General features: G+C 57.8%; 1 protein-coding gene across 1 annotated transcript; it reads left to right on the plus strand.

The window, feature by feature from the left end:
* Positions 1-853: 853 nt before the first annotated feature.
* On the plus strand, positions 854-20,979 carry GUCY2D (guanylate cyclase 2D, retinal). The gene is made up of 19 exons (XM_054005705.1): positions 854-1,616; positions 2,963-3,264; positions 3,846-4,200; positions 8,883-8,967; positions 9,502-9,598; positions 10,103-10,210; positions 10,991-11,074; positions 14,252-14,332; positions 14,559-14,735; positions 16,464-16,620; positions 16,769-16,918; positions 17,235-17,383; positions 17,782-17,945; positions 18,284-18,476; positions 18,981-19,155; positions 19,777-19,875; positions 20,064-20,158; positions 20,422-20,507; positions 20,898-20,979. Exons 1-19 carry the CDS (start codon positions 908-910, stop codon positions 20,977-20,979), a joined length of 3,348 nt encoding a protein of 1,115 aa, XP_053861680.1. The 5' UTR covers positions 854-907.
* Positions 20,980-21,904: the final 925 nt, after the last annotated feature.

The raw sequence follows: 21,904 nt of genomic DNA on the forward strand, positions 1-21,904 counted from the left end.
TGGCCGCCTCTGGTGGCCATATTGCTGGCAGGTCGGGAATATAGCTGCTGTTATTCACAAATATGGCCGCCGTTGTTAACAGTATGTCTACAGTTCACAATGTGGCCGCTGTTGTTAGCAACATGTTATCAGGGTTGGCCATAAATGACGCAACATGCTTTTCTGGTGATTTTCAAGAGCCACCCACTCCTTGTAACGCTTTGCGATGCTGAAACAAACCTGCAAAAGTCAGTACCCACCCACTAAATGTTGTGTCATTTATGCACAGTCCCTTGGGGATTGGCCACCAAAGTTAAGAATATGGCCACCATTGTTAGCAATATGGCTGCCATTCATGACAATATGGCTGGTGGCCACTGTTGTTAATAATATGGCTGCCGTTGTTGGCAATACAGCTGCTGTGGTTGGTGCTGTGGTCACTGTTGACATCAAGATGGTCTCCATCAGCCGTAAGATGGGTGGTCCTAGCTGCAAGAAGTCCACTACTGGAAGTAGGGTGGTTGCCACTGGCAACAAGAGGACTGCCCCTGGCAGTAAGATGGGTAGCAAGACAGTACAGTACACCTCACTCTCCTCCCAGAGCCAGGGAGAGAACCCAGGCATCCTGGCTCCCAGCCCCCCCACTCTAAACACTAGTCCCCACTCCCCTCCCAGAGCCGGGGAGAGAACCCAGGAGTCTTGGCTCCCAGCTCCCCCACTTTCTGTCTCTCATTCTGACACCTGTCTCCTCTCTCTTCCAGGCGCACTGTTCCCCGTAGCTCCGGCAGCAGCGACCTCTCCTCCCGTGATGTCGGGCGCAGTGGCCGGACCCTTTTCCACCCGAGCCTCCAGGGCCTGGCCCCCGAGGGGCTAAAGAGCCCGGCGCCCTCTCCCCACATTGTGGCCGCCCCCCCAGCTCCCTTGAGCCATGCCTCCCGCCTGGTTTGGCTTCCACAGGTTCCTGTTGCGCCTCTCCAACCACCCCAGGTGGGGACGACGGCGGCCCCAGGCTCCCCTGCTCTGGCTCCTGCTCCTGGGCTGGCCCGCCTGGGTCCAGCCGGCCACCTTCAAGGTGGGGGTGATGGGGCCCTGGACCTGTGACCCCATCTTCGCCCAGGCCTTGCCCGAGGTGGCTGCCCAGCTGGCCATTGGGCGGCTCAACAGAGACCCCACCATGAACCAGGGCTACTGGTTTGACTACGTGCTGCTGAACGAGGAGTGCCAGACCAGCCAGGTGCTGGTGGCCTTGGTCAACGCCGAGCGTTACGCCTCGGGCTTCGTGGGGCCACTCAACCCAGGGGCCTGCGGGGCAGCCGGGCCACTGGGCCGGGCCTGGAACAAGCCTGTCTTCTCCTGGGCCTGCCTGAATGGGGACGCTGAGGTGGAGCGGTGGGGCACCTTTGCCCGGCCCCTGCCCCGGGCCTCGTCCGTCCTCTACGCTGTCCTCAAGTTCTTCCGCTGGGCCCACGTGGCTGTGGTCACCTCCCGGCAGGACCTGTGGGTGGAGGTGGGGCAGGGCCTGGCCAGCTCCCTGCGTGAGTTTGGCTTGCCCGTGGGCGTGGTGACCACCATGGAGCCCGGGGCTGATGGGGCTCGGAATGCCCTGCGGAAGGTGCAGAGGGCCGATAATGTCAGAGGTACGCTGGCAGGGGAGGGGCAGGACTCCTGGGATCTCTACCTGGCTCTGGGAGGGGCATGAGGTCTAGTGGTTAGAGCAGAGGAGCCAGGATTCCTGGGTCGGGAATGGCTGGGAGCTGAAACTGGACAAATTCAGACAAGAACTAAGGGGGCCATGTTGTCCTGGGAGGGGGATCAGCTGTTGGGAACGGGCCCCAGGGAGGGAGCATGCCCCATCACTGGGAGACTTTCAAGGCTAAGGGGACATGCTGGCTGAGCTGGAAGCTGCGGGTTCAACAGTGGGAGGGCTCAGTGAGGTCTCCTGGGCTCTGGCCAGTCCTGCTGGCCCTCTGGCCTGGAGATGTGTAAATTTACCAGGGGCTGGGTGCCTAGATAGAGAGAGAAGATGGATGTGGGTGTAGGGGGATGGACGTACAGAGAGATGCAGGGGCGATAGATAGATAAATTCATAAGAACGTTTGTATGGGGGTGGGTGGATAGAGAGGCATGGGGAGGGATGGGTAGAGAATGGATAGAGAATGGAGTGTATGGAGATGGATGCACGGACAGACAGAGAGGTGTGTGGGGGGATGGATGGATGGATGGACCGAGAGGCATGTGTGGGAATGGATGGATGGACAGATGGAGAGGCATGGGGGGATGGTTGGATGGGCAGATGGAGAGGTGTGTGTGTTGGGTGGATGGATGGGGCCTGTGGGGAATGGATGGATACATGGAGAGGTTTGTGTGTGGGGTAGATGGATGGATGAACAGACGGAGAGGTGTGTGGGGGATGGATGGATGGATGGGGCCTGTGGGGGATGGATGGACACATGGAGAGGTGTGCGGGGGATGGATGGCCAGACGGAGAGGCGTGTATGAGGGATGGATGAATGGATGGGCAGATGGAGAGGCACGTGGGGTGGATGGATGGACACATAGAATCATAGAATATCCGGGTTGGAAGGGACCTCAGGAGAGGTCATGGAGACATGGACACATGAAGAGGTGTGTGGGGGATGGATGGATGGATGGACAGACGGAGAGGTGTGTGGGGTGGATGGATGCATGGGGCCTGTGGGGCATGGATGGACACATGGAGAGGTGTGTGGGGATGGATGGAGAGACAGAGGCATGGGGGGAATAGAGGAGTGTGCGGGGATGGGTGGTCAGAGGACCCTGTGGGGTGATGGGTGGAATCCCGATGTCTTGGTGCAAGGGGAAGTCTGATCCCAAGCTGAGGAGGGCTGGGGGCCAGCCCCACCCACCGCTCTCACTTGGGTGCTTTTCAGCCTTCCGTTGTGTCTTCCTCCCCTCCCCTTCCTCCTGATATCCCCTTGTCCCCCATGCCCTCCGCTCCCCACAGTGGTGGTGATGTGCATGCACTCGGTGCTGCTGGGTGGGGAGGAGCAGCGCCTCCTGTTGGAGAAGGCTGAGGACCTGCGCATGACGGACGGCACCTTCGTCTTCATCCCTTACGATGCGCTGACGTACAGCCTGCCCTACCGCCGGACTCCCTACCCTGTACTGGGTAACAACACCAAGCTGCGGCTGGCCTACGACGCCGTGCTCACCGTCACAATCGATGCCCCTGAGCGCGGCTTCCGTGAGGCTTTCCAGGACGCCCAGCAGGCGCATGAGCTGCCGGCTCACCTGGACCCCACGCAGGTGGGCACCAGACACAGAGGACACAGGCCATAGGGTGCTGGGCGTGACCCTGGGATGGGCGGAGAGGTAGGGGGTCTTGGGACCATGGCCAATGTGGAGGCGGGAGGGTTGAGCCAATGGAGGCACGAGATGGCTATGGCCTTGAGCCAATGAGAAGAGGGGAGGATAGGGATACAGTAGGTGCACAGCTGAGGCCAATGGCAAGACAGAAAGAGATGGCTGTGGCCAATGCAGAGTCGGAAGGTGCACACGGGTGGCCAATGGGGAGGTGACATTGAGGTGCCCAGCCATGGCCATTGGGGAGGTGGGATGGAGGGGCACAGGGGTGGCCAATGGGGAGGTGGAATGGAGGTGCACACGTGGCCAATGGGGAAACAGCAGGAAAATGAAAGCAGGAAAGTTGGCTGATGTGCAGCCGTGGCCAATAGGGAGGTAGAAAGGAGTGGCGTGGCTAATGCGGAGTCAACTGGCGCCCAGCTGTGGCCAATGAGGATACAGCACTGTTGGGATGCTGGAGCATGTGTGCCAAGACCTACAACCTGCCCTCGCTCCCTCTGACCCCGCTCCCCCTCTGCCCCCAGGTGCACCCGCTCTTCGGCACCATCTACAACTCCATCTACTACCTGGCCAAGGCGGTGGAGCGCACTCGTCAGGCCAGCCGCTGGGTGATGGGCTCCAGCATCGCCGAGCATGCCCGCGACTTCCAACTGGATGGCTTCTGCCAGCCGCTGGCGGCCGATGAGGACGGCGACCCCATGGTGAGCTACATCATCCTTGACACAGATGGCAAAGGCAACCGTCTCTGGCCCACCTACAGCGTGGCCACGGGGCCTGAGGGGCTGCGCTACATGGGGCACGCCATCCACTGGCCCCACAGCGCCAGCCCCAGCTCTGACTCGAGCTGCTGGTTCGACCCAACGTCCGTCTGTTCCGGGGGTGAGCGCTCGCTGTCTGGCCATCTATCTTCCGGCCTCCCGATGTGTTCCTCCCCGTACGCATCTGGTCTGTCTTTCTGTCTAGCCGGATATCCACCCCCGTGCATGCTCACCTATCTGTCTGTCTGTCCAGCCATCTGTCCACACATGCACCCATCCATCTGTCTGTCCAGCCATCTGTCCCGACGCGCACCCATCCACCCCTCCGTCCATCCCTGCATGCACCTATCCGTCCATCCGTCCATCCCCATGCGCACCCATCCACCCATCCGTTTATCTGTCCATCCCCACGCGCAGCCATCCACCTGTCCATCCAGCCATCTGTCCCCATGCACACCTATCCCCCCGTCCATCCAGTCATCCTTCCCTACATGCAGCCATCCATCTGTCCATCCAGCAATCCTTCCCTACGTACACCCATCCATCCTTCTGTCCAGCCATCCGTTCCCACGAGCACACATCCGTCCATCCATCCATCCATCTGTCCCCATGCACACCCATCCATCCATCCCCATGTGCGCCCGTCCATCCGTCCATCCGTCCCCATGCACCCCAATCCAACCGCCCATCCAGCTATCCATGTGCACCCATGTGCTTTTTGTCCAGCCATCTGTCCCCATGCACAAGCATCTGCCCATCCTTCCAGCCATTCATCCACACTTGCCCTCATCCAACCATCCTTCCAGCCATCTATCCCCACGCGCATCCATCCACCTGTCCGTCCAGCCATTCATCCACATGCACCCCAATCCAACAGTCCATCCAGCTATCCATCTCCATGTGCACCCATGCACCTTTCGTCCAGCCATCCGTCCCCATGCACAAGCATCTGCCCGTCCATCCAGCCATCCATCCCCATGTGCACCCATCCACCCGTCTGTTTATCCATCCCCACCTGTGCCCATCTGCCCGTCCTTCCATTCATCCATCCCCACATGCACCCATCCGCCCGTCCGTCTATCCATCCATCTCTACATGCACCCATCCGTCCATCCATCCAACCATCCATTCCCACGGGCCCCCATCCACCCGTCTGTCCATCCATCCCCATGCGCACCCATCCACCTGTCCGTCTATCCATCCGTCCCCATGTGCACTCGCCCGTCCGTGTATCTATCCGTTCCTATGCATGCCATCCCTTGTCCATCCAGCCATTCATCACCTCATGCATCTATCTGCCTGTCCGTCCATCCGTCCATCCCCACGAGCACCCCTCTGGTCATCCATACAACCATCCATCCCTATGCACCCATCCACCTGTCTGTCTTTCCATCTGTCCCCACACGCACCAGTCTGCCCATCTGCCCTGCCATCCATCCCCACTCGCACCCATCCACCCATCCATCCAGCTATCTGTCCCCACGCAAACCCATACGCCCGTCCATCCAGCCATCTGTCCACATGCACACCTGGCCGCTCATTGGTCCAGCCATCTGTCAACACACGCAACTGTCCGCCTGTCCGTCCAACCATCCATTCCCACGCGCACCAACCCACCTGTCCGTCCAGCCAATCTTCCCTACATGCACCCTTCCACCTGTGCATCTAGCTATCCGTCGCCACGCACACCTGTCTGCCCGTCTATCCAGCCATCCGTTCTGAGGCACACCCGCCCGCCCTTCCAGCAATCTGTCCAGCCGTCCATTCCCACGCGCATCCATCGGCCGTCTGTCCATCCAGCCATTCGTCCCCACGCATGCCCATTTGTCCAGCCATCCATCCCCACGCACCCCCTTCCACCTGTCCCTCTATCTGTCCATCCCCATGTGCACTCATCTGCCCATCTGTCCATCTATCCATCCCCATGTGCACCCATCCACCTGTCCATCTATCCATCTATCCCTGTTCATCTATCTGTTCTTACGTGCACCACCCCCTCATCCATTCAGCCATCCGTACCCACACGCACCAACCTACCTGTCCGTCCAGCCATCTGTCCCCACCTGCCCCCTTCAACCTGTTCGTTCAGCCATCTGTCCCCATGAACCCTGTAATGATGCTCGTTTTGGTGGGACCCAACTGAGAGTACCAATTCAGGACAAATCACTTAAAGCAGGGCAGTTACAGTCCGAGCAATTCCCTTAGACACTCCAGTTTCCCAGTATCACCACCAGTGCCACTCGTTATGGGGATGAATGGTTATGAAAACCAATACCCCAGTAAAAGAAAAAGATTCTCCTGATCCCAAAGGACCAAGCCCTAGGTCAATATACAAGTCAGATCTTACCCACAAATCACGGTGTTGCCAGTTCTTTAGAATCTAAAATCTAAAGGTTTATTCATAAAAGGAAAAAGATATAGATGAGAGCTAGAATTGGTTAAATGGAATCAATTACATACAGTAATGGCAAAGTTCTTGGCTCAGGCTTGTAGCAGTGATGGAATAAGCTGCAGGTTCAAATCAAGTATCTGGAGTCCACCCACAGCTGAGATGGGTCATTCAGTCCTTTGTTCAGAGCTTCAGTTTGTAGCAAAGTCCCTCCAGAGGTAAGAAGCAGGATTGAAGACCAGATGGAGGAGATACAGCAGCCTTTTATATCCTCTGTCCTGTGGACGATCACAGCAGCAAGATGGAGCCTGGAGTCACATGGGCAAGTCACATGTCCATGCATGACTCAGTTTGCAGGCTGACGCCATTGTTTACATGTTAGTTTGAATGTTCCCAGGAAAGCTCAGATGTGGATTGGTGTCTCCCAAAGTCCATTGTCAGTTAAGTGTTTCTTGATTGGGCACTTACTGAGAATAGTCCTTTCTCAAGAAGCTGACCAAATGTTTCACTGAGGCTACTTAGAATCAAAACACATTGATATACAAGTACATAGCCAATATTCATAACTTCAACTACAAAAATGCTACACACATACAGATAGCATAATCATAATCAGCAAATTATAACCTTTCCATAGACACCTTACATGACAACCTTTGTACAATATTTGCTGCAAATATATAACAGTGGTTGCAACAATGATCTATATGGTCACAGGTTATATCAATAATGTCACACGCCCCCTTCTGCCCGTTCATCCAACCGTCTGTCCCCACATGCACCCGTACGCCCGTCCATTCCCACGGGCACCCATGAGCCTGTCCGTCCAGCCATCTGTCACCATGCGCCCCCACCCACCTACCCATCTGTCCAGCCATCTGTCCGTCCCCATGCACACCCATCTGTCCATCTTTCCAGCCATCTGTCTGTCTCCAGCCATCTGTCTGTCTGTCCAGCCATCTGTCCCCACGTGCACCCATCCCCCATCTGTCCAGCCATCTGTCTCCACGTGCATCTTCCCAACCACCTCTGCACCCACCTGTCCTTTTATCCATCCATTCTCAAGTACATCCACCCATCCGTCTGTCCATCCATCCCTCTGCATGCACACCCATCCACTCATCCACCCATCTATCTTCACACACATCCAACTGTCCATCCACCCATCCCCACACACAGCCACCCATCCATCCTCATGTATACCCACCCACCAGTCTGTCTGTCCATCCACCCGTCTATCCATCTATCCATCTCCCTCCCCACATGCACTCTCCAGTCTGTTTGTCCATCCATCCCTCCATCCATCCCTCTGCATGCACACCCATCCATCCATGCATCCATCTGTCCATCCATCCATCCCCATGCACCCCCCATCTGTCTGTCCATCCATCCATCCATCCATCCATCCATCCATCCATCCATCCCATGCACATCTACCCATCTGTTCATCCATCCACCCATCCCCACGTGCACCCACCTATCTGTCCATCCATTCATTCACTCACTCACTCACCCATCCATCCGTCTGTCCCGCCCTCCCCACACCCACCCATCTGTCTGTCCATCCACCCACCTCTCCGTCCAATCACGCATCCCCACGCATTTCCACCCATTTCCATACATGCATCAAACTGTCTGTCTCTGTCCAATTCCTGTTCATGGCAAAGGACTTTGTTGGTGGCAATGTTGAATCCTGGCACTTCCTGTTGTGGACTTGTTAATACATTGGAGCCCATATTGGATCCTGGCATTTCCCGCTGTGCACTAAGAATGCAATGGACTAGCTATTTTACTTTGAGCTGACCTTTATTGGCTGGGCACAGAGCCCCCTCCCCTGTGTGTCATAGACCCTATACTGCTCCTATTCCTGGAGATTTCCTTTGGTTGGAGCCTGTGTTTTTGGAGCAGGTTACTCTGCACCAGCCGGGAATTCCTCAGCTGGTCATGGATTTGCCCAGTTTGATGCCTGACAGTTGCCCTGGGACGTCCTTGCTCGGGTCTGGAGCTTTAATTATCCCATGACCACTTGAGCATGTGGCCAATAGTCAGAGAATCCCCTTCCCCTGCCCTCCTTCCATTCGTGGGGTGGTGGGGAGTGATGGGGTGTCCTTTTGGGACAGAGGAGGGGAAAGAAGAGGAGTTCTGCTGAGGGGAAAGGGGGAAAGAGGAGGGGTCCGTATGGGTGAGATTGAAGGAGATGAGGAGAATACTTTTGGGGGTCTTGGAACTGGGAAAAAAAGGGGGCTGAGACACAGGAAACCCCTTGTAGGGGATCGCGGGGGACAGGAGAAATGGGGGCATTCCTGTGTGGGTTTCAGGGGGAGAGGGAGGGCTGATCCTGAGTGGGGGTGGGGGAGCTGGAGTCTCTCCCGCCTTCCATTGCTAACCCCGCCCCTGCTCTCCCTCCCCTGTAGGGGTGGATCCCAGCTTCATCCTGCTCCTGTTCATCCTGGTTTCCAGCTTGATTGTTGGGGGAACGATTCTTGCTTACTACATCAGGTGAGTGCTGGGAGCAGCTCGCCCGGCAGAGCTGGAGTGGGCAACTTCCTGCTATGGACTAATAGTGTCATTGACGGCCATGTTGGACCCTGGCCCATCCCATTGTGGGATCATGGCTGTGCTGGTGGCCATGTTGGATCCAGCCCATCCTGCCATGGTCTGATGACTTAATTGGTAGCCATATTGGATCCTTGTTGCTTATCACTAACTATGGGCTAATGACCTTATTGACAACTGTGCAGTCTCCTGGCTTTTCTTGGGACTGACAGGCAGAGGTTGCTCGGGGGAGGCCCCACATTCATGCCTGCTGCCCTACTACCTCCATAGACTCCCCCTTTTAATTAATCCTGGGGGGGGGGGTCCATCTGGTGTTTCTGTGCCCGAGTGCCCAGCACGGGAGGTAGCCCAAGTGAGGTCCCCCCATTTCCCAAGGTGGGCTCCCCCCATCCTTTCCCAGCAGTCTGGGGGAAGGTGCAATGCCCCCCCACACTTCAGGGCTTGCTCCCCATGTCTCTGTATTTCCACGCCCTGCAGGCGCCGGATCCTGCACGCCCAGCTAATGAAGGGGCCCAACAAGATCATTCTGACCATGGACGACTTGACCTTCATCCACACCCAGAGCAGCAACAAAGTAAGATGCAGAGCAAGGGGGCAAAGAACGGCGGGGGGGGAACCCCACTGGGGCCAAGGAGGCAGGGGCCATCCACGGTGATGTGTGGGGCAGAGCTGGGGAAGTGGGTCTTAGGAAGGGGTTCAGGATGGTGGGGTGAAGTGGAAGGAGGTTAATGAGGAGGGTTGGATGTCAGGTTGGACAGCCGTGGTGGGGTAGAGAGGCTGGGGGTATCAGACTTGCTTCCTGGGGTCACAGACATGCTTCAGGTGTCAGGGACTTTGGACAGTGGTGCCCCCAGGGTCAGAGGGAGAGACTCCCTCAGGACTGGGGGCCTGGGGTCAGAGATGCCAACTGGGGGTCATGCTTCCTGAAGGGGTTCACAGGGGCACACCCTAGAGGTCAGGGGTCAGAGATGCCAATGGGAGTTCATTGGGTGGAAGGGATCTGGGGTCAGAGGTTGGAGGTCAGAGCCCCCCTCCACCCCTAGAGCCAGCCTAATGCTCTGCCCCCTTGTCCTGGCAGAAGATGGACGACAGCCACACCAGCCTGGCAGGGAAGAGCGTCTCCGACATGAGGAGCTTCAAGAGCCTGGCAGCTGCCCCCGACAACACCAACGTGGCTGTCGCTGAGGTAACCTTCTCCCAGACCCTTGGCACCCCCTCTCCAGTGCCCTCTCCCTCTGTGCTGGCTCTGGGACACAGACCCCCCCACTGGGCAAATACCCCCTGGATGCTTCCCCCAGGGCACAGACCCCCCACTGGGTAAATACCCCCTGGGCACTGCCCCCAGGGCACAGATCCCCCACTGGGTAAATATCCCCTGGGCACTGCCCCCAGGGCACAGACCCCCCCCATCGGGTAAATATCCCCGGGGCACTGCCCCTGTGTGCCCTCACCAGGTCAATACTCCCTGAGCACTTCCCCCAGGTGTTCCCACCAGGTAAATACCCCTTGGGGACTGCCCCCTGCGTGCCCCTACCAGGTAAATACCCCCAGGCATTGTCCCCCACTGGGTAAATACCCCAGGACACCCAGGTAAATACCCCTTCCTGGGTAAATACCCCCTGGGTAAGTATCTGCCTGGGCTTCACTCCCTCCATACCTCTCGGGGATGGCTCTGCCCACTGCCCCTGGCCATGCAAGCCCCTCTGACACATCTGTGCTTCCCACCCCCCAACTGCCATCCTCCCAGTGCATCTCCACAGCCTCCCAGTGCCCTGCTGGCATGCGAACCCTCCCCCCAGTGCCAGCTACCCCGTCCTTTGCCCAGCCCAATGGGATCCCCCCTTGCTCCTCCACCTCCACCCCCTTCCCCTGCCCCACCAGCATTCAGGGCACCCCCTGCCCGTGCTTCTCTCTCCCCCCCACCCTGCCAGGCACGTGATTGACAGCTGCTTCCTGCCATCCCTAGGGAGATGAGAAGCAAAAATGCAACAGCCACGTCCCCTTCCTCCTCCTTTTGTTTAACAACCAAGGGCTAGTGGCAGCCGTGCAGGTAAGCGGCCAAAGGCTCCAGGTGCTGCCTTTGGGCTCCCGCGTCCTCCCCCTTGGCTTCTTCCCTTCCTCCCCCCAGGTTTTGCTCCTTTCCCCAGGACAGGAGGGAAAGCAGCGGCTATGGCACCCGTTAGCCGCCCCCCATTCCCCACCGCCTGGAGTTGAGTCGGTAATGCCACCACTGGGCCTGGGTCCAATTCCCTCATTGGCCGCATTGCCTGCCCATTGGATCCACCTGTCACGGGCGGGGGGGACTCCCCCTTCCCAAGGGAGTGTATTTTGATTTTTTTTAATGGCGCAAAAAGCGAGAATTTCTCCCCGTGATGCACACAGCACGCAGTAGAGGACACTATGGGGAAGGGGGAGTGTTTCTTACTATTGTTACGGGGCCAGTTACTGCTCACCGGGGTCCTGTCATGCTGGGCGTTGCCCAGACCCCAATTGAGGTCTGGGCCCTGTCGTGCCAGGTGCTGCCCAGACCCAGACCCAGATCCGAACCCTGTCATGCCAGGCGCTGCCTGGATCCTGACCGAGATCTGGGTCCATCATGCCAGGCGCTGCCTGGACCCAGACCCAGATCAGGGCCCTGTTGGGCCAGGCAGTGCCCGGATCCCAACCGAGATCTGGGCTCTGATCCTCCCATAATGATCTCCACTCCAGGAGCTCACGCCACCAACATTGCAACCCTCATGAGCCCACATTCAGCAGCTATTGACCCATCAGCCAGTGGGGTCTCCTTAATGCTGATTCAATTTCCTCTCACTAGGCAGCAGCGTTTGGGCAGGGAGTGACAATGTGGAGTTTCTCCTCCCCGCACCTCCAGGAGCTGAACTTTTAGCCTCCGGCAAATCTCTCAGAGATTTCCCAGCTCCGAGGTGGGAATAGTGGGATTCCCAGCCACAATTCCCCATGGGGGACTCTCTGAACACTGGGGGTGACTCCTTGCTTCCCACTAGTGGCCAGTCTGGTGATGGCAATGGGTGAATTTCTGACTGCCGCTGTCCAAATTGCCCTGCTCCTTCTATGCCAAGTGCCAGGTTTTTATATCTATTCTTTGACTGGAAGCCTCAAATCAACCCCATGTGGTATCCTTGGCAGAAAAACTCCGTGGGAAGAGGACACCCCATCCTGTTTTGCAGCTCCAGGAGAAAGTTCACAGGGTTGGAGGCTAGATGTGTTAGATTGCCTGCATGTGACACAATTTCTCCCTGTGCTGAGCCCAACGACCCGTTACTTAGCCATAAAGAATGGCAGGGTTTTGAAACCCTGCAATGACACCCCCCCTCCCACTGGGGCCCATGATCCTTGAACCCTGGCTCTAACATTTTGGGCTTTCTTACCATTGGCATCAAAGTTTGGCACCATCGGCCATTTGAATTTTTTTATGTTTGAATAGGGGGTATGTTGTGTGCTTGTGCTTTGATACAGTTGTTTGTTTGTTTAGAGAAAAAGGTTGAAAGAATGGAGTGAGAGAACTTAAAGTTTAAAAAAAAATCAACTTTTTTTTTCAAAATGGCCGACGGCGCCAAACTTCGACACAGGGGACAGAAGGCAGGATATAAGCCCTAAATGGGACGTGGAAACCTGTCAGAAATACATGGTGATGAATGCTATTGAGCCATATACTACTGACCACCCTCCCCTCCCCCCACCTCCGAAAGCAGCTCTGGTCTTTCAGGTCCTGAGGCCCAGATCCTATCAATGGATCTGCCCCACGCAAGATTGGTGTTTTCTGCTACGATTCTGGCCACACTTCCATCCGAGTGGGACTTTCAAAGCTGAGTCCATGCCAAAGTGCTCTGGTGAATCGGGGAGTTTTGAATCGAGCTGGTCAGAAATTGATTTTCTGTCTTGCAATTTTACTTTTTTGAGACTTTTTTTGGGCGGAAAAATCCAACAAAATTTATTTTTGGGGAGGGGGGACATTTTGAACCTTCAAAATTTCAGAATTTCAAGGTCTTTTTGTGCAAAACCCAATTCTGAAATAGATTTTGCTTCCGCTGGAAGTCTCTTATCGCAAGGAATTCCAACATTTTGTTCAGCTCAATCTGAATTTTTCCATGGTTGATTTGAATTCTCTTTGACTATCGAGTAATGAAAAGTCATTTCACAATGGAAAAAACCCACTCAAACGTTGCACTCTGAAATCGGACGTTTTTCACCCTTTTGGAACTCCAATCCCCCCCTCGCCCCTTCCCCAAATTTTTGAACGAAATTTTGTCAGAATTGATGCCAAAAATTTTGGTGTGGCCCAAACGGTGTCTGCCAATGGGAAACTTTTTTGATGAGAATTTTCCTACCGCCTCTACTCGGGGGAGATCAACAAAGGCCTGTGAAATGAGGGGATGTGAGAGGGAAACCTTAGCCTGGTGCAAACCTTGTCCCCCGCATGAATCATAGCCCCTGTAGCAACTGGTGGGACGGTGCCATAGCTGGCTGAGTGGCTGCCCGCTCACACAGGGTTTGTTCTCTTTCTGGCTGGGGTGGGCAATTGTGGGCCTGGCTTTCCCCAGCCAAGGCTGAAGGCATGAGGCCACAGCTGCAGGATACAGCGATTTTGATGGTGGGTCTTAGCCAGCTGGGAGGGGCAACTAGCAACTCAACCCCCTTCTGCCATCCCCATCTCCAGCCCAAGCCCCCCGGGTCAGGTGCCATCTCTGCTCGGGGGTGGAGGGGGTGGAGGTGAAAAAGGAGGATGCATTTTTTAAAGCTTTGGCACTAACCAATGAGTAGCCTTGTGCCTGGTGGTTAGAAGGGGAATGGCTGGGAGTTATGATTCCTGGGTTCTCTCCCCGGCTCTGGGAGGGGAGTGGGGTCTGGTGGTTAGAATGGGGGGCCCAGAGCCTGATGCAGTGAGGGATAAAGAACCAAAGACCTGGTGCTGAAAATGCAGTGGGCAGCTCCCCTTCCCACCCCCATGCTTGCAGCATCTCTGCTGTCTTCTCCCCACCATTGGGAAGACCAGGTTTCCCTGCCCTACCACTGGATGCCCCTGGAGGCCATGCTGGTGCCAGCCGGGTGGTGTGAGCTGGGGTGCAGTGTTGCTGGCTTCTAAACCTGCTATTGTTTGTCACAAATCTGGCTGGTTCTGATCCCTGCCCTGGTGTGGCTGGCTGCGGAAATCCGCCACTCGCCTGGCTCTGGGGTTACCGGACTGCCCTTCTGTCTCATCCCCTAGGGCGACTGGGTTTGGCTGAAGAAGTTCCCGGGGGAAAAGCACACAGAGATCAAGCCGGCCACCAAATCCAGCTTCTGCAAGGTGAGTGAGAACGGCAGTGAGCATGTCACTGTAATGGCTGCTCTGAGACACAGGGAGCATTCCCCTGCCTGGCCACTGGATGTCACTGCTGCTCCGGGGGGCTGCGATAGACCCTGTGCATTCCCCTGCCTGGCCACTGGGTGTCACTGCTGCTCCGGGGGGCTGCGATAGACCCTGTGCATTCCCCTCCCTGGCCATTGGCTTTCCCTGTCTCCCCTGCCTCCAGCTCCGGGACCTCAGGCATGAGAACGTGAACCTGTTCCTGGGGTTCTTCTATGACTGCGGGGTGTTTGCCATTGTCTCGGAGCACTGCTCCCGCGGCAGCCTGGAGGACCTCATCCGCAACGAGGACATGAAGCTTGACTGGATGTTCAAGTCCTCCCTGCTCATCGACCTCATCAAGGTACAGCCACGAGGAAGGGGGCGGGACAGGGCTGGGATCCTGCCTTGGGGTCTGGGGCAGGAGGCGGGAATCAGGCCTGGTGGGGGAGGATACCGGAGGATCCACTGGTGAGTGAATTTAAACACATGGGGTATCAGCTAGGAGAGATGCGCAAACGGGGGTGGGGGAAATAGATCCACTTTCAGAGATCACCACCCAGAGGGGATCCTGTTCCGATGACAGATCTGCAGAGAGGCCTGGAAGATCCACTTTCAGGGATCGCCAAGCTGGCCAGGATCCACTGATATGTGGCAGATCTGATGGGGTGGGCAGGGGAATCCAGTTGCATGAATTGCTGGCCAGGATCTGCTGTTCATTGGGCATGGGGGAGATTCACTTGCAAGATGGCTAGCTAGTGGGGATCCTGTGATGCCAAGTATCTGCTGGGAGCTCAGGGTTCCACTGCCGGAGATCAGCTGCCAAAGTGGATCCCGTCACACAGGGAAGGTCTGCTGGTAGGGTGGGGTCCAGCTGTGTTTGGAGGGGATCTATTTTCAGGTGACGCTGGCTGGAAGGTTGCAGGGAGATCCATTTGAAGAGTGAGCCTGCTTCCGCTTCAGGAAGGGATCCCTCTCGCACAGAGTGCTAAGCAGAGGGGATCTGCTGGGATCTTGCAGGATCCTGGCAGAGGGGATCCATTCACATTCAGCCCCGGCTTCAGGAAGGGATCCTGATGCCCAAAGCACCAGGTGGAGGAGATCTGCTGGGAGGTCCATGGGAATCCATTCACAGAAGGGGAAGGGGATCTACTCCAGGGCTGGGAGGCTGGATAGGATCCACTCCCAGACAGTGCTCGTTGGTAGGGCTGGGGGATCCACTGGGCTAACCAACCACTGGCCAGAGAGGTCTACTCAGCGAGAGGATCAAAGGGATCCAGTGGATTGATCTTCTGGCTGGGGATCCACTGGTACAACACACTGACTGGGCAAGGATTCCAATGGATAGTTGAACTGATTGGAGTGGAGGAATCCACTGGATCAAAACAGGGTTAATCTGTGATCCACTGGCAAAACACACCGGGAAAGATGTTAATTGGATAGATCAATTGGCATGACCAGAGTGATCCACTGAATCATTTATGCAGCTGATTAGGGAAACCATTGGGATCTATTGGTTAGACACACTCAGGGTACCCAGTCAGTAGATCTAGTGATGACAAGGATCTACTGGATCATCCAGGTGCTGGTCAGGGACCCACTGGGATACACGGGCCAAAAAAACTGGTCAGGGGATCCACTGGATAGATCAACTGGCTAGGGCAGATGGATTTATTGGACCAATCTGGGGGCAGATTGGGCATCCAGTTGACCTACTGGTTCAATGCATCGATCAGAGAGGAAACCCACTGGATAATTAATCGATTGAGCTGGTGGATCCACTGGATCACTTAGGCACCAGAGCCCAGTCACCCACAAAGAACATAAGATCCATTCAATCCTGGGTCAGCCAGAGGGATCCACTCACTTGACCTGGCATCAGGACCAGAGATTCCCTGGGATCTACTGATCCAAATAAACTGAGGAGCAAACTCCCTGGTTTGGTTGGAGGAATCCACTGGATCTCCCACATGGTCAATCAGGGCTGTCACTCAATCAGAACGGACCCCAGTGCTGTCAGCATCTCTGGGGACCAGCCGGGGGTGGGGAAAGTTGTACTCATCCCCGTCTCTCTCCCTCCTCCCCCCTGCAGGGGATGAAGTACCTCCATCACCGGGACGTGGTCCATGGACGGCTGAAATCACGGAACTGCGTGGTGGATGGGCGCTTTGTGTTGAAGGTGACGGACCACGGCTACAACGAGCTCCTGGAGGCCCAGAAGATCCCACATGGCCCACCCAGGCCTGAAGGTGATGCCCCGGGGGAGTGTCTGGGCAGGGGAAGGGGACAGAGCTGGGGCCCATGTGGGTGGAGGGGGGCCAGGCTGGAGGGGTCATCGTGTCCAGGGGAGGGGGGGCTATCGGCGACTGAGCCAGCCCTTTTTGTTGTTGTCCCCAGAGCGGTTCTGGACGGCGCCCGAGCTGCTGCGGGACCCGACGCTAGAGCGCAAGGGCACCTTCCGTGGGGATGTTTACAGCATCTCCATCATCATGCAGGAGGTGATCTGCCGCAGTGCCCCCTACTGCATGCTGGACATGCCGGCCGATGGTACGGGGGGAGGGACTGTGCCCCCATCTCCTCCAGCTCCTGCCTCCCTGCTCTGCCGGTGCCCCTCACTCCCAACCTGCAGTCCCCTGCCAGCATAGCCCTGCAATCCCCAGCTCTGCCAGTGCCCCTCACTCCTGACCCGCAACCCCTGCTAGCCCAGCCCTGCCCCCCAGCTCTGCCGGTTCCTCTCATTCCCGACCTGCATCCCCCTGCTATCCAAGCTCCGGGCTGCCCCCGAGCTTCAGGTGGGCAGTAGGTGGAGGCAGAGCAGGGCGGCAGGCGCCTGTGGTGACCATGGGTCTCCTCTCATGGGCAGAGATCATCCGGAAGGTGGAGAAGCCGCCCCCACTGTGCCGTCCCTCGGTCTCGGTGGACCAGGCCCCGCTGGAGTGCATCCAGCTGATGAAGCAGTGCTGGAGCGAGCAGCCTGAGCGGCGGCCAACCATTGACCAGATCTTTGACCAGGTAGCGGGGTGGGTGGCCTGGTCCCATGGGGGATGGGGCACAGGGGATGAGCCAGCCCAGTAGGTTAGGGGCAGAAAGGAGGGTACCGGAGCTGGCCTTGCCCACCAGAAGCAGAACTGATTGGGGCGGGGGGAGAGCATAGATACTTGAGCCAACAGGGAGCTAGGACGCTGGAAACAGGTGACATTTGGGTGCCAGCAATGTTGGAGCCAGTACCCAGGGGAGCAGGGATGCTGGAACCAGAGTTGATAGGGAATGGGGATGCTGGAGCAGGTGCCCAGAGAGGGAGCAGAGATGCTGGAGCCAATGGGAGGCGCCGGAGCCAGCAGTGATGGGGGAGCAGGGGAACTGGTGCCAGGTGGGAGCGGTCCCTCTCATATCTCCCCCCCCCGCCGCAGTTCAAGAACATCAACAAAGGCCGGAAGACCAACATCATCGACTCCATGCTGCGCATGCTGGAGCAGTACTCCAGCAACCTGGAGGACCTGATCCGGGAGCGGACGGAGGAGCTGGAGATCGAGAAGCAGAAGACGGACAAGCTGCTCACCCAGATGTTGCCACCGTGAGTCCCAGCTTGGAGGGGAGGGAGCCTGGAGCCAGCCAGGCAGAGGGGTGGGGAACCCAGAGCCATACAGGACAGACTCATGAGGCCAATGCAGCCATGCTTGCAGGGCCTGTACACCAGCCAGCCCCCCAAGTCCTCCCAGAGGCTGGCCCACACCCAACTGGACACTCCCTGAGTCCCCAGGCTGGCGGTACCGAGAAACAATGCATGACGCGGCCACCAGGTTCTACCTGAGACTGGGGGCTGGGTGCGCAGGCTCTGGGGAGGTGGTGGGTGACCAGTGGGGGGGGGGTCGGGGTCCATCCCAGCCCCGCTGATGCCCCCTGGTGATGCAGGTCGGTGGCACAGGCGCTGAAGATGGGGACTCCGGTGGAGCCTGAGTACTTCGAGGAGGTGACACTCTACTTCAGTGACATCGTGGGCTTCACCACCATCTCGGCCATGAGCGAGCCCATCGAGGTGGTGGACCTGCTCAATGACCTCTACACCCTCTTTGATGCCATCATCGGCTCCCACGATGTCTACAAGGTGCCCCCCTGGCCTGTGGGGCAGGGCCTGGCCTGAGGGGGAGGCAGGGAATTGACACAGGGAAGATCTTGACATAGGGGAATGGGGGCCCGCGAGATGGGGGGCAGTGGTTGGGGGGGCAGGGGCCCTGACTTGGGGGTGGCCAAGATGGGGGGGCAGCCTGAGGGAGGTGGAGGTTGTGGGGGAGCAGGGATCCAGAGTCCAATCATAGAAGGGAAGATCAGGGGGCCCCAGCATGGGGGTGGTAATTGGAGGAACCAGGGATTGGGGGGCCCCCAAAACGGGGAGCAGTGGCTGGCAGCACAGGGGAGCAGGATCAGAGGGGCAAGGATGGGGGGCCCAGCCAGGGGCAGGTGGAGGTTGGGGGTGGGTTTTGGGGAGCCCAATACTGGGGGGGTGGGAGCAGAGATTTGGGGGACAGGGACAGGGGAGTTCAGGTCCTCCAGGGTGGAGTGCCCCACAGGGTGAGGACAGGGCTCCCCCTCAAACCTCGCCCCCTGGCAGGTGGAGACCATCGGAGATGCCTACATGGTGGCCTCAGGGCTGCCCCATCGGAACGGGAACCGACACGCGGGCGAAATTGCCAACATGTCGCTGGACATCCTGAGCGCCGTCGGCTCCTTCCGCATGCGCCACATGCCTGACGTGCCCGTCCGCATCCGCATCGGCCTGCACTCCGGTATGGCACGGGCAGGAGGGACACAGTGCCATGGCCATGCTCCCTCCCTGTGCCCCCTGAGCCTTGGCCATGTCCCCTCCTCCATGGCCACACCCCATCCTCCATGGACCTGCCTTATCTGCGTGCCTCCTCCCCAAGCCATGGCCACACCCCCTCTGTCTGCCTCCGCCACTTCATGATGGCTGTGCCCCTTATTTCTCTGCCCCCCCCGTGCCCCAGCTTGCCCCCATCTGGAGTTGCAGCATAATGGGGCCCTTCATTCCCGCCCAGGAACCCCTCCCTACCCCCACCCATGGAGAGGTTTTGGTGTCAGGAGTGGGATCCCAGTACTTCCTCCGGGGTTTACTTGACTGAGTGGTGGTGGGGAATCAGGGCTGCAGAGCTGCGGTCCCCCACAACCTTCCTGTTGGATTGGGACTGGCTGGGCCCCCCTAGAGCAATGGGGTTCAGAGATAACTCCCCACTGAGATGCAGGGGGCATCTCCCCTCATCAGAGCAATGGGTTCAGGCTCTCTGCAATCTCAGGCAGCATCGCTGGGTCAGTCACGCCCAGGCCAGCACCCTGTAGCCTGTCCATCTGTCCATCCCACCGTAACCCATCTCCCGGCCTGTCTCCCCCAGGGCCCTGCGTGGCTGGTGTGGTAGGGCTCACCATGCCCCGGTACTGCCTCTTCGGGGACACCGTCAACACCGCCTCCCGCATGGAGTCCACCGGCCTGCGTGAGTCCCCCCCTCGTCCTCTGGCAGGGCCCGTGGCAGTGCTAGGGAGGGCGGGAGAGAATCTCCTGGGGTGGCATCCAAGGGTGTTTGTACGAGGGGGGCAGGGTATGTGTGGACAGAGCAGAGGGTGGGGATTTTGTTTGGGGATTAGGGATGCTCACCACACATGTCCTGGGTGCTTCCCCCAGCTTACCGGATCCACGTGAACATCCGCACGGTCACCATCCTGCATTCGCTGAAGGAGGGATTCAAACTGGATGTTCGGGGCAAGACGGAGCTCAAGGTAACGGTGCCCCTCACTCCTGATCTGCAGCCCCTGCTAGCCCAGCCCTGGGCTCCCCCCAGCTCTGCCGGTGCCCCTCACTCCTGACCTGCAGCCCAACCCTGCCCCCCACCAGCTCTGCCAATGCCCCACACTCCCAACCCACAATCCCTGCTAGCCCAGCCCTGTGCCCCCCAGCTCTGTCAGTACCCCACACTCCCGACTCACAGCCCCCGCCACTCCAGCTCTGGGTTCACAGTCTCTCTCTCTTTGCTTTGCCGTAGGGCAAAGGCATAGAAGACACGTACTGGCTGGTGGGACGAGATGGATTCAACAAACCCATCCCCACGCCCCCTGACCTGCAGCCAGGGTAAGAGCCTCATGGGCCTGGAGCCCCCTCTGACCTCCACGGGGGGATGGGAGGGGAAGGACAGGATGGGGTGGGTGGCCACCATCCATGCCCAGCGCTGAGGCCACCCTGAGAGGGGACCTGAGGGTAGAGGAGTGGGGCAGCCAGGGTCTTGAGGGATATAGGAGGGGATGGCTGGAAAGAAATGAAGTGAGAGGGGGCTGGGAGCCAGGACTCCTGGGTTCTCTCCCTGGCTCTGGGAGGGGAGTGGGGGCTGGTGGGTTAGAGCGGGGCGGGGGGCTGGGACCCAGGACTCCTGGGTTCTCTCCCCTGCTCTGGGAGGGGAGTGGGGGCTAGTAGTTAGAGCAGGGGGGGCTGGGAGCCAGGACTCACTCTGCCCCCCTCCTTCAGGGCAAGTAACCATGGTATCAGCCTGGATGAGATCCCCGCAGACCGTCGGAAGAAGCTGGAGAAAGCCCGGCAGAACAAGTAGTGAGGGAGGCCAGCGAATGGGAGGCCGGGCTGGGCGGAGGTAAGGCCAGGGCTGGGGAACAGGGGAGCTGCAATAAGGCTCTGAACTGCCCCACCCATGGATAAAGTCACCCCCAGAAGCACCTCGGCAAGGCCAAGCCATGCTGGGAGCCAGAGGCACCTGCCATGCGCCTCCTGGCCGCACCTCCGGGAAGACGGGGCTACCCTGGGCTCCTCCCCCTTAGACACTCCATCTGTGGCAGCCGGCAGCTCTTAGCATCTCCTCTTTCCCCGGAAGCAAATCCCTAACCCCCGACCCCCATCTCAGCCAGGTCTGGAAACCACAGGTCTACGCAAATAAGCACTGCACTCATTTACATATTGATTAATATTCACCAGATCATTTGCATAACACCACCATATTGTTCCCCTTCACCTTCCCTCCGAATTCCCCCTCTAACAACCCCCCACCCTGCCCTTATCACAGAGCCCCCACCGGGAGCCCGGTTCTGTCCCTCATCCCATGGATCATAGAGACGGGGCTAGAATGCCTGAGACGGTAGCACGGCTCTCTCCATGAGCTGCTCTGCTTTATGGTTGTGGGTGGCCTACAGGTTGCCCCCACCGAGGGCTCTATTCCAGTTAGAGTCCTCCTACTCTCCTTAACCACTGAGACGGGGCCCACAGCAGCCACCTACATAGAGCTACTCTGCCCACCCTACTGCCCATTGCCCTGGCCCAAGCTCTATGGCTGTGGACGGGCCCAATGGTTACCCAAGGGCTCTATTGCATTTAGAAAAAAGAAGAACAGGAGTACTTGTGGCACCTTAGAGACTAACAAATTTATTAGAGCATAAGCTTTCGTGGCTTACAGCCCACTTCTTCGGATGCATAATGCTCTAATAAATTTGTTAGTCTCTAAGGTGAAACAAGTACTCCTGTTCTTC

This window comes from Malaclemys terrapin, chromosome 15 (genome assembly GCF_027887155.1).
Source record: "Malaclemys terrapin pileata isolate rMalTer1 chromosome 15, rMalTer1.hap1, whole genome shotgun sequence".
Lineage (NCBI taxonomy): Eukaryota > Metazoa > Chordata > Testudines > Emydidae > Malaclemys > Malaclemys terrapin.

Bases quoted from the DNA above. Each gene is read 5' to 3' on its own strand.
- GUCY2D (XM_054005705.1), top strand. From the start codon at position 908: ATGCCTCCCGCCTGGTTTGGCTTCCACAGGTTCCTGTTGCGCCTCTCC. The intron at 17,384-17,781 runs GTAGCGGGGTGG...CCCCCGCCGCAG, and splicing joins TTGACCAGATCTTTGACCAG to TTCAAGAACATCAACAAAGG. The intron at 20,508-20,897 runs GTAAGAGCCTCA...CCCCTCCTTCAG, and splicing joins CCCCCTGACCTGCAGCCAGG to GGCAAGTAACCATGGTATCA.